The sequence below is a fragment of the Meleagris gallopavo genome, chromosome 22, assembly GCF_905368555.1.
Source record: "Meleagris gallopavo chromosome 22, MGAL_WU_HG_1.1, whole genome shotgun sequence".
Classification (NCBI taxonomy): Eukaryota; Metazoa; Chordata; class Aves; order Galliformes; family Phasianidae; genus Meleagris; species Meleagris gallopavo.
The window spans coordinates 7,889,954-7,902,199 of NC_139425.1; the positions used below are offsets into that span (position 1 = coordinate 7,889,954).

Consider the following 12,246-nt stretch of genomic DNA (forward strand, 5'->3'; position numbering starts at 1 on the left):
GTTCTGCTTTTCAGCTATGTGAAACTGTAACAGTACTTTGGAGAGCCAGAAACAGTATATCAAGACATGAAAATAGCTATAAAACACATGCTGCTCATTGGTCAAACCTCCACAAGAATTCTGTGGGTATTTGTAAACAGCAGTATAAAAAGTGACATGTTCAATCTCTAATCTCAAGCTGTTTCATGCACTGTCTTATAAAACCATTAGCACGCAGCGCTAACTTTAAGCACGCACGTGTGGCTGCAGATTTGGTGCATGCAGTAGATGTACAACATACAGGCACTACAGCTGCACTTTCACATTACCAAGCTGCCTTTAAAAATCTGGCCTATCACCATGTAACTTGAAATTACATCTCAAAAACAGTCATCTATTCTGCTTTCACTATGAATGCATATGAACACTACTAAAGATTAGAGCACTTGCAGACACTAGATTTTTCAGCAGTGCTCAGCCCTCGCACCTGTGAGATGCTTCTAAGAGCTCAGCATCCATCAGTTGCTAAGTGTTCTGTTCTGCAAGATGTGCTTCACGCAAAGTATCTGCAAAGTTGGCTATATTGGCAAAGTACAGAAAATTAACCAAAGAAATTAAAACAAAAAGCAAGAATTGTTACACTAAAAAGAAAATCATTCCCAGTATTAAGCCCGTCACCACGCAAGAATCTAATTTCTATGTATCCACTCATGTAGGTATGCTTATTTTACAAGTCATGCTATTCTTTTAAGTTATAAATATTCTTAAAAGTGTAGAACAGACAAGAAAAGTGCTTAATAAAAAAGCCCAAGTGTTTAGAAACTATATTGCCTTACTTTGATCTATCGAGACCTCCAAAGGAGCAATTTATGGCCCAATTATGCTTAAAGACTGGCAATGCTGCTTCTAAGTGTAACGTATTTCAGTATGCTATGGTGGTTTGAAAACAGCAGCTACTTGGAAAAAAGGTCCCACTGGACTCAGCAGTAGTATTTTTCCCATAATCAGATTTATAATGCAGCATTAGTAAAAACATAGGTACACAAGGCAATGCAATAGACTGCAAGCCTGAAAAATCTTCTGATACACTGTGGCAATAAAGAAGGCTTTTCCAGCCTACCAACTTACAAACTCCAAATTAAACATGAGGATTTCAAGGTTTGAGTTTTAGTGATGTCTTTCTTTTTAAAATTAGCACCACGTCTCATTCAAATTATTCATACAGGGAATAATTCTCTACACACACAAAAAAAATGAGGAATATTTATGCCACGTACAGAACGCTCGACAGACTTCATCAAACTACACAGCATCACATATCACAAATAACATATTACCCAAACAGAGAGCGTGTAGTAATGCAGCCTGGCTTCTGGTCTGCCTTACACAGCAGGTGCACTGCTTTGAGGTCGCTTAGGTGTCCCAATAGGTGTACTTTTACAAAGACAGAATGAAACAGGCGATACGCAAATGCTGCTGCCTTCGTGAGGCACTAGCAGCAAAACACAGTTAGTTGCTCTCTGAATGCTATCCTGAAAACTGTGAATACTGAGAATACACCTATTACTACATACTATTAAAAAGACAGAAAACTACGTGTAGGTTCATGTGAGTATTTTCAGTGAAAAACGAAACTGGATACATGCACAGGTCAGCTTCAATATAAGAGTAAACATGTAATTTTAAATGCACAAATATAGGATATTTAAAGAAAAACAGAAACAGTTCTCAAGCCAGAAATGCTTCTCATCCTGCTTTTTACTCACCCACTGAGGTCAGGACTACATTCCTTGCCCAGAGATGCTCTGCACTAAGCACGATACTAGCTACTACAAAAGCTGCAACCCTAGACACAACAGGGTGAGGTAAGGACAGAGGAAGACTGCCTTTTGTATCAGAACTACAGTGACTGAAAAGATCATCATAAGCTTCAAATGTGTGAGTTTTTAAGTCACACTTTGAAGGTATTTAAAGGAAAAGAAGGTAGTTTTCTCGTGTTGTATCTGCAGTTTCTCTATTCAAGAGAGCTCTATGGTACCGGGGGCATGCAGGGACAGAGTGGGAACAGAACAGCATGCAAAGGTTATACAAACTACCAACAAAATTGCCTTAAAACGCCTTCTGTGAAAATGAAATAGCAGCACTTCATTTGATAATGTTTCATTGTCACACTTGGCAGTTTGCAGCTTCATCTGCACTCAACATTGTAAAGAAGACACCAGATAGATTTAGTTCCAAATTATTACTGCACACGAGACATTTTTGGTCACCTGAAAAACTACACTAAGCAGTGGAACGCTACTATACTACTACACCACACCAGACTATTCCCATTGTTAAATATAACACCTTTTTTCACAATTAAACAGCAAGAGATCTTCCTCCCTGCAAGAATCACATTCCCAAAACAAGAAGCCCTTGAGCTTCTGCTTACCTGGTGGTAACTGAAAATTCTGAATGTTAGTGGGATTCTGAGGTGGCTGAGGCAAACGAGGTGCTAAAACTGTAGGAGTCAAAGTTGCTCTGATTCCACTTGTAGTTGCTGTTGGAGTCCTCGGTAGAGTTTGTGCCACCGTGTTGGCAGTGCCCTTAGCCATTCCCGTAGGGGTGCCAGGTGCTGCAGGAGGTATCCCACCAGGATTGGGGGCAACATTGGTGAGCCCAGCTTGCATAGTTTGCCCAATAATCATGTTACCCCCTGTAGTACTGGGCTGGCCAGCAGTAGCCAGCGTCTGCTGTTGGGATACTGCCTGCACTATAGTTTTAGGAGACTCAGATTTGATGACCTGTGTGGTAGGAGCCGCTGGCACACTGGAACCAGACTGGCTATTCACAAGCGTTGTTTGGAGGGAAACTCCAGATCCCACAGTGGCTGTAGCAACAGCAGGAAAACTCCCCACACTGATGGTTGAATTGATCACAGTATTGCTCCCATTCTGAGTGGCCGCGCCAGCTGAGGCTACTGTGGGTCCTGCTGTGTGAATCGGGGGCCTCACGAGTGTGACCGTAGGGCCCCCACTTCCAACGCTCGGTGGCGGCTGTGAAGAGATAACTGTGGGCGAGGAGGAAGATGCAGAAGACACAGCAGTATTAAGGAAAGAAGTCTGGATGACAGTGTTGGAAGCTGACGGCAAAACGGCGTTAACAGTATTTCCTTTTCCCACAGATCCAGGTCCATTGTTAACAAGAGGGGCAACAGCAGGTGCAGAAGCGGGGTTGGCGGTCACTGGAGTCCCAGAGAAAGCAGCACTTCCTGTGTGGTGAGAGTTCATCACCACATTACTACCATTCAAAGTTTGCACTGTCGTGGTCCCGATCTTGCCATTCCTGGTGGACAAGGCAGTCGCCATGGTGCTGATAACCACCGATTTGCCCTGACTGAGGGTCCCTGGAGCAGCAGTGACTTCGGATCCTCCTGCCGCCGCAGTGGTGGTGCTGGTGCTCGTCGTGGTGGCTCCATCCAGAGCTGAAGTCTGGGACCTGGTGTTATGATTAATAACACCTCCTTGCACTCCTCCTGCCCCTGCAAAACAACAACGAGGTTAAACGGAGAGAATGAGCAGGAGGAGAACTCTGCCAAAACAGAACATCCTCCCTCATCACCAAGCCTTCTCCACGGAGCCAAGAAAATGGGACAGCATACAAACTGAAGATGGATTTTAAGACATTATCCTGAAGCTTGCAATTTCCCATGAAAAACTGACAGGTTCAATACAAATTATAACATCCTTACTCTCATCACTACAGTGAAAGAAAATAGGGAAAACAGATTTGACATGGACAGCGGAAAGGAAGAAAGAAGGTCATCTTAGACTTCTTCTCCATTCTAGAGCCTGATAACACGCTTATCAGCAGGGCTGCAACTGCAAGAGGGGAAAAAGGCAATAGAAGACACATTAACAAGACACATTCCCTATGCCCAGCACATGTTACCCACTAATCCTTTCATCTCCTACAGAGTTAGAGCATGAGGCTCAACGACAGCAAAATAAGAAACTTGAAGGGAAAAAAAATCATCAGCCTGACAAGGTAAGAAGTACTGCAAGACCTGGAGAGGTCTACAAGAAAACTGTGCCAGCTTATTACAGAATTTGTTCTGCTGTATCTGAAGTTCCCACAGCCAAAGACAGTTATAAAATAAATAAATAAAAAGCAAAGCTGATTTTAAGAAGGCACAAGATGATGTAGCTTCTTGTCCTGAATAATCCTCGTGCCCCCCCCCGACGAGGCCTGGTGTTATCACCAGTAACATCACAGACAGCCTGGATCCTGGCCCTAAGCAGACAGAAATGGGAAGGCAGTAGTGACAGGCAAATATTGAGATGTATGTTGTAAAGGTGAAGGAGGTCCTCCTGGAAGAGCTTCATTAATTGCGACAGAAGAGCTGTTGTGTCTTCTTAGGCTTTAGCAAGAAGAGAAAAAGCAAAAAAGAATAAAGTATAAAAACGGGGGGAGGGGAGGAATTGCAGAGAGATTCCGGGGAGACTTCTTAATTGTTGTGGCTATTACTATTCCCCTGCAAACCAGCTTACTTCCATTCCCAAGGGGTGAGCCCTCAGTCCCAGCACCACAGCACACGGAGGGGGCACAACCCCAGGCGGGGTCCCTGCCCCGGGTGGGCGCCGAGCCCCGACCCCCCCCTCCCCGTTCTGTGACACCACCCCCCTCTTGAGGGCAGCGCGGGAACGGGCGGAGCGGAGCGTCCCTCTGAACCCCCCGACGTGAGGGGAGGGGGCTGAAAAGAAACAGCGGGTGGGGGGCAGCGTTCCGAGGGACTTCCTCCCGTTGAAATCCCCCCTCCCCAGCTTCCTCCTCCGCAGGAAATAGATGTCATGATTAATAACACCCCCGGCGCTTTGGGGAGGGGGCACTACGGAGAGGGATTCCCTCCGCAGCCCCCACCTCTGCAGGAGAAGGTTTGGGGGGGAGGGGAGAGGGGTCGGGGGCAGCCTCGGGCCGCGCGGTACCGCCGTCACCCCACGGGTGGGCTGTGCGCCTTCAACCCCACGGACGGACGGAGCAGAAAAAATATATAAAGAAGAAGGGACGGCAGAGGAGTGACACGGCCGGGCCGGGCCGGGGGAACCGACCCCCACACACGCGACAGAACATCCTCCGGTGAGCGGGAGGGAAAATAAAGGGGAGGGAACGCGGAGCCGCGCGAAGGGACGGGCGGCGGGGGGACACGGCGCGGGGAGGCCCCGCAGGGCCGATGCCCACCTCGGAGCCCCAGGGGTGCCAAAGCGCCGAGGGGGGAGAGGGGACGGAGCGGGGGGGAGCGCGGAGGGGGAGGGGAGGCCCCGCGCCCCCAGCCCTGCCCGCGGCACGGCACCGTACCTGCTTTTGTGATCTCCGGGGCGCTCAGTCCCATCTTGCCGCTGCCGCCGCCGCTCTCCGTTTGGGCATTCGCGCTGCCTCCTACTACAACTCCTCCAGGGCTGGGGCTAGGGCTGCCGCTGCCGCTGCCGCCGCTCACAACATGGTTCCCCAGCAGCCCCCCAGCGGCCCGCAGGGGCTCCTGCGCCTTGTGGTGCTGGTGGTGGTGGCCGGAGGCCGCCAGCTGGGACTCTAGGGAGCCTACCAGGTCGCTCACCACCTTCTCATCCACCTCCGTGTTCAGGAAAACCTCATCCAGCAGATCCGAGCCCGCCGCCATCTTTTTTTTGGAGGGTTCCTGTGAGCTGCTCCCTCCTCCCCCCCCTCCCCTTCCACTCCTCCCTCCCTCCCCCCACCCCACACACACACACTCGGCCTCCCCCGGACTGCGCACGCGCGCGAGCCCGGCCTCACATCACCGGTCGGAGAGGGATTCCGCTCGCCGCTGATTGGTCGGCGACCGCCTATAAAAGGCGGCGCAAATGGCTGAGAGGGCTGAGTCGGGAGTCGGGCGGCGGCGGCTGAACCGCGCCGAGAGTTGGGGGCGGGCGAGGGGAGACCGGGAGGTGTGGGGCGAGCGGGCGACGGCAGCGGCGGCTGTGGGAACAGAGAGGGCTGTCGTCGGGCGGGCGGTGGGGCGGCTGGGCGGCCGCGGTTCTTTGTCTGCCTCTGCCCAAAATGGCTGCATGTTCTCCCTGTGTCCGGGTCTCCCTCGGCGGCGCGAGTCTGAAGGGCGCCCCACACCTGTGCCAGCTGCGTGTAACTGATCCACCGCCGGCGGCGGCGGAGGGGGGGGAGAGGGCGGCCCCGGGCGAGGAGGAGCGGCTTCTCCGTGCCGCCCCGCGCCGAAGCCCAGAGCGCTGCCCGCGGAGGCGGCTGCAGGCCGGGAGCGGTACCTCCGGCCCCGAGCGGGCTGACTCAGCACGGCTGAAGGCTGAGGGGAGCCCCGGGAAGCGCGGCCCGAGGAGGCGGTGCGGTGCGATCTGAGCGCTGAGAAGAGAGAAAGAGGAGGGGAGGGGAACGAAAAAAAAAAAAGAGAGGGAGATGACAATTTTAAACAGTCCACTCCCAGCGCCGAGCCGGCACCGCGAGGCGGGGGAGCTGCCGCTCCGGGGACGATCCCCGGGTTTGTGTCAGCCCCGCGTTACACCCCCGCCTCCGCTTAACCCTTCGGGGAGCGGCGGCGCGGGGCTGCGGGGCCGTAGGGCGGAGTGCACTTTGACCCGTTGTGCAACCGCCGCGGAGGAAGTAAATAAAGTGCGGATCCAAGCCGCTGTCCTTTGCTGGCTGCTCTTTCTAAAGGTAACGAGGTGTGTTAACTGAATGATAAAGCGTAGCACGTGTTAAGGGGTGTCAAGCTTAAAATAGCAGTTCTTGTTTCGGTATTATAAAATAATTCCATCTATTCCCAAGCATAAAGGCTGGAGCTGTGTTGCTGTGAGGGCAGCTCTGCACCTGCCAGTGCCCAGCACTGACCAGCCGGTGGCTGCTGTAGGGCTGCGAAGGGGACTGGGAGCTCTGGGTGCTGGGAGCTCAGGGACTGGGCTGCTCTAAATAGGTCAGGGATGAGAGGATTCTGTACTTAAGGCTGCCCAAAGATGGGTGTCAGTGCTTCCTGCATTACACATCTGTGGCAATGGCTTAATTTGCAGTGCTATGACACAAAATAAAAAAATAAAAAAAATCTGGCTTGCCCAGCGAGTGATAGGAACGATATTGAAGTCTCATGTCCTGCCCTGCCCACAAACATGTAAGTGCATCTATGAGAGATGTTTGCCAAAAGCTCAACTGGGGACAGCAAAAACTGAGAGCTATTTATCTTAATGGATAGGCCTCAAGTAACAAATAGGGTGAGCATCTTTAAATCTAGTCTTAACTTTAACATAAACTGTATTTCTGTTACTGTTCTGGTTTCTCAAATCGTCCTTTTACCTGCAGAAATCTGCTTCTCTGAGTTAACATTACTGCACTGAGCCTTTCTGAAGGCTCCCCTTACTTGGCAAGCAGGCATTGCTAGAAGGGGCCACAAAGCCCCAGTGAGAAGTTTAAAATTAATCTTTTCGTCTTGTTCTTGAATGTTTTGTATTCCAAAGTTTTTTATTTTCTGTCTGGATAGGTTTTCCCAGTTGTCATTCAAAACTCAGAGGAGTTTTTCCTTGGAAGATGCCCTCTTCCCTTACTCTTACCTCCCACTTCATTTTTTTTCCAGGTTATGATGCTGTGAAGTAGTTGCCCGTTGCTTAAAAGGCAGGAAAGCTGCTTCAAGCAGGGTCATCTCTATCACTTTTTTGCTGCCACAGTCAAGTATATTGCTAGTTTTAGCTATGCTGAAATTCTATAAGCAACATACCAAAGAACTGTCTAGAATAGAAGACTCTGCATTCCCAAAACAGTGGAAGAATTAATCTACTCGGCTGCTCAAGTGATTTATCGGGGCTGGGGTGTGCTAGGCTTAAGCTGAAGCAACCTGAAGGTGCAGTGGCTGCACATCTTTCTTTCACAGCATCCAAATAGGAGCACGGCCTGGAGCTGGGACACAGCGTTGTTAGGAGCAGTGTGAGAGATGGATTGAATTATCGCGGGCAGTGGTAGTCAGCACGGAGGGGCAGAGCAGCCTGTGTTCTTCTACTTCTACTTGTATTTTAGGACAGCTGGAATGCAGCTTACAGTTGCATACAAAATTAGAAATAAAAACCTAGAAATCATCATGTCTTTGTTCTAACACTTTCTTTATTAGTGTACCATATGGCATATTTACCATATTAGGTAAATGACTGTACCAAATTACAAGAGCAACTGAGATGCATTACGACTTGTGCATTGTAAGTGTGCAGCATTTATTACTGAATAATTTATCTTTTCATACTATGCCTCTCATTTGCTATTGCAAGTCGCTTTTTGTCTGGGTTCTTCAGCACTGGGACTCCAGCTCCTCTGATTTGTACTGCTCACCTTCTGTTTTAAACTGTGTAAAAAGAGCAACTAGCATAAGAATCTTGACAATGGATTGCTGGTACTTACTGGTGTTGTGCAGAGAGAGTCAGACTCTCTCTATAGGAAATAGTACTTATTTCTCCCATTAGCAATCACATCATAAAATCTTGAACGTTAGAAGCAAGGATGGATTCTCCCTGGTGTCAAAGAGTACAAATTAGCAGGAGCTATACAGGAAACATAGAGGGCTGTCAGTTCTTTTAACATGCTCTGTTTTGTATATTATTATTTGAAGTACTTATTTTCTTCCCCTAGAAGTAGACTGTGTAGACTGTGGCACAGAGACTGTCTCAGGATACAAGTGCTAATGCAATTCTCTATTTTCTAAAACCTGTAGTCAGCTGAGAATTCCTTAGAAGACCATCCAGCAGAGATGACAGCAATATGGATTACTGTAATAAGGGATGTGTCAGAAGAGTCTGCAGTTTGGAGATGGCTTGGGGGAAGATGTGTAGCTGCTTTTGGGTGTCTGTGTGCAGCTCCTACGAGTCTTAATTGCCCAGTCACAACTCTGAACCCCCATCAATAAAAGAATGAAAACCTGATAATGATAGTTTTGGTAATTTTTTTTTTGCTCTCCTTCTCTGCTCCTTTTAATGTTCCCTGCCCAGCCACTGATAATTTAAAATGGTGAAAGTTACTTGGGATTGGTGGCAAATGCAGTCTTAGGACAGAAAAGCACATGGACATAAATAAAACAACTTCAATGCCTCTTTTCAGTCTCTGAACTTTACTGTCTTCTCCTTGGAAACATGAGATACTGTTAAAGTCTTGGTGTTAAAATCCTGCCATCCATTGGTGTACAGCAGCCATCCATTGGTGAATCTCTGAATAAGCCGAAGGCTCCTACTCGCCAGGGATTGATATTCAAAATTAAGCATGGTATGTTCCAGGAAAAAGCCTTAATCCTCAAACTGTAAAAGAAAAAGAGATGAACAGTAGATTTTGATAGAAACTCTACAGTTTCTTTTACTGTGACCATATCCACTTACGTTCCTATTTCCACCTAAGGATGGTGTCTGCCCTGGTGGGTACCAGACCATTTCTGCAGCTACAGATGTACCAGCCCTTCAACTGCAATTTGGTGTCAGAGATATCTAACGCAAAGCTGCTATGGAAGAGATATGCTACAGCCACCCATTGAAGTGTTTGTATACGCATAACAGCTATTGGAACTTTGTAAGTGAAGTAGAATTTTTTTTTTTTTCATAAAAGGTACCAGCAAGATATATAGTGAGATATACTTGTTTAAATATGTGACAATGGATTTCCTCCTTTTAAAGATACCTGGTTGTTGGAAATACATAGAAACAATCTTTTAAAGAAAAAGAACTTATGAGCTAGATCTCAAAAAGAAAAGTTAGCTGACGCTCAAATGCCTTGGGAATCTTCTCAAGTTTTTATGGGACGGTTTGAAGACTGCATCCCTAATAAATGCTGTATGCAATTCATGTGGGAGTTATTTAAGTATGGCAATACTGAGACCTCCCGAAGTCCATGCAGTTCAACATCTTGTGCCCAAAAGAGGGTGCCCAGGGAATGTACCCAGGATAGGATAAAGGATCATTGTTTAAAAGCCTCCCGGGCTTTACAGTATAAAAGAGTTGTGGAATACTGTTTTTCCTTCCCAACTGCTCTTAATCTAACTTGTCAGGCTTGTTACTGCTTGCCAAGATTGGAAGTATCAATATCCAGACTCATCTGTAAGGAAAGAATTGGGGAACTTTACTAAGATAAAGAACTCGTACAAGACAATGGAAGTTTCCAATGACACATTCCAGCAGCTAGAGGGTTTTTTTTAAGCAAATATTCTGAATGGAGATTACTAGCAAATGTCCAGAATAATGTTTGTAGAAGAGACAAGAAGCAGACATGTCAATAAAGACTTGTGTTTTATTATGAAAAAAAGTCTTGTGCAAGTCTACATGTTTCATGGAAAAAAATATAATGTTACTAAAAGATTAATGGTCCTTCTGGACACTACAGCTAGCTTCAGTCATTTCACATATTTTGAATTTAGCAAATGATTAGAACTAACTGAGCAAAATTAAAATGCTTTCTTCTCTAAGCAAATTAAAGTAACTTTTAGAAACTTGAGTCCCTGTTTCCAAATGATACTCTGACAGAGTGTCAGGAAAATATGCCTACTGATCGGTCTATTACTGCAAATCCAATTTGCACATTTTACAGTCTGGGCTTGTTAGAATACATTTGAAATATTTCTGAGAGGTGGTCTTCTCAGCTTTGGCTTCAATTCTGGGACTCTGTGAGTGAATTGTTACCCTGACAGTGATGTTTTGTCAACAATATATCGTCAGAGGTCTGAGCCATGGCATACTGATACAATGGAAGTTTCAGTTCTGGCCTCTGCTGAACCCTCTTAACTCAGAGCTGTTCTAGTTCTTCCCTATCTTACCAGCATCATTCAGTATCTCACGTTCTGTTCACCATTACTCACTGTTTACTGTTTAAGCAGTATGGATCACTGCTCCTTTTTCTCATTTATGATTCCCTGCAGTGGAAAACCAACAGGTAAATCAACCAGGACCCCAATGGCTCTTTAAAAAAAGATAGGTAAAGGTCTAATATCTTCCTTACCTCCCCAGCTTTTGCTGTGCTAGCCACAAACTGCCTTGTATTTCCAAAGGGGAATATATGTACAGCCTCACCTTTCTAAGGATCACCAATAGAACCCTGCAGAAAAAGAAAGGATTAAAAAAAAAAAAAAAGAAAGAAACTGTCTTCCTTGTAGATTTTCTTTATTCCCTGGACTCTGTGAGATCTCTTGAGATGCAGCGTATTCCTGCCAGTTTTGCACTATATGCACTCATGGGCTCTATGCAATTTCCTTGGTTTCATGCTGTTTTAAGTATAGTAATCTGTTTACTAGTCCAAGTTCAACTTTCCTACATGTTGCCACTGTCAGCTAGAACAATTGCAAATATAATTACCTGATAAAAGATAATTAATTCCTCTCTACTCCCTACAAAGTATATTTGGGAAAACATGGGAGATGCCAATCAATACCTTGGAAAAAAGGAACACAGTATTTACTGAAGTGACCAGCTTGAGGTAAACACTGAGCTACAGTTTAAACTATCTGTCAGCAGCTCAATCTGAAAGGTATAGTTGGTCTGACTGAAACTGAGATTCAAAGTCCACAAGAAGAGTTCCCTGTCTATACCAAGATTGTTTTCTTGATACCAATGTGTTGCTGTGCATTGCCTCCTCATCCTTCTAATCACAGAATCATAGAACGGCCTGGGTTGAAAAGGACCACAGTGCTCATCCAGTATCAGCCCCCCTGCTATGTGCAGGGTCACCAACCAGCAGCCCAGGCTGCCCAGAGCCACATCCAGCCTGGCCTCGAATGCCTCCAGGGATGGAGCATCCACAGCCTCCTTGGGCAACCTGTTCCAGTGCTTCACCACCCTCTGTGTGAAAAAGTTCCTCCTAATATCTAACCTAAACCTCCCCTGTCTCAGTTTAAAACCATCTCCCCTTGTCCTATCACTATCCACGCTTGTAAACAGCCGTTCCCCTTCCTGTTTTTATGCTCCCTTATATGCTCCTTTATATGGCTCCTTTGTGTATCAGATAAAGCCAGAAGAGATAGGAACCCAGAAGGTGTGATGTTACTACGCTCTCCGTTCTGTGCATCAAGAGCAGGGCAGCATGCACTTACAACTGGAGTTCCTTGGAGAGCTGAAGGCTGCTTGAACTTTTCCAGTCAATACAATTATAAGACATACCCTGGCTGTTGCCTCTTTGCACCCCCAGAAGGACTTTTAACTAGATACCTGTCTAACAGCTGGCCAGTCATGGCAATCAGCTTTATCCTCTTTCTTCATGTGCTGCCCTCCACTCACTCATCTTCAAAAAAAAGAAAAGAAAAGA

General features: G+C 46.8%; 1 protein-coding gene across 2 annotated transcripts in view; it reads right to left on the reverse strand.

Annotated features, from left to right (window-relative positions):
- TAF4 (TATA-box binding protein associated factor 4) overlaps positions 1-5,691 on the reverse strand; it is a 36,071-nt gene extending 30,380 nt beyond the window's left edge. The window contains exons 1-2 of one of the 2 annotated variants that reach the window (XR_014887762.1): positions 5,317-5,691; positions 2,414-3,502 (exon numbers count right to left, since the gene is read on the reverse strand). Coding sequence is in view for 1 of the 2 variants with exons in the window: in XM_085241697.1 (XP_085097823.1) it covers positions 2,414-3,502; positions 5,317-5,635 (1,408 nt within the window). In the remaining variant the exon portion in view is untranslated. The remainder of the gene's footprint in view (positions 1-2,413; positions 3,503-5,316) is intronic. The other variant, XM_085241697.1, reaches the window with a different exon arrangement.
- Between the last annotated feature and the right edge of the window lie 6,555 nt (positions 5,692-12,246).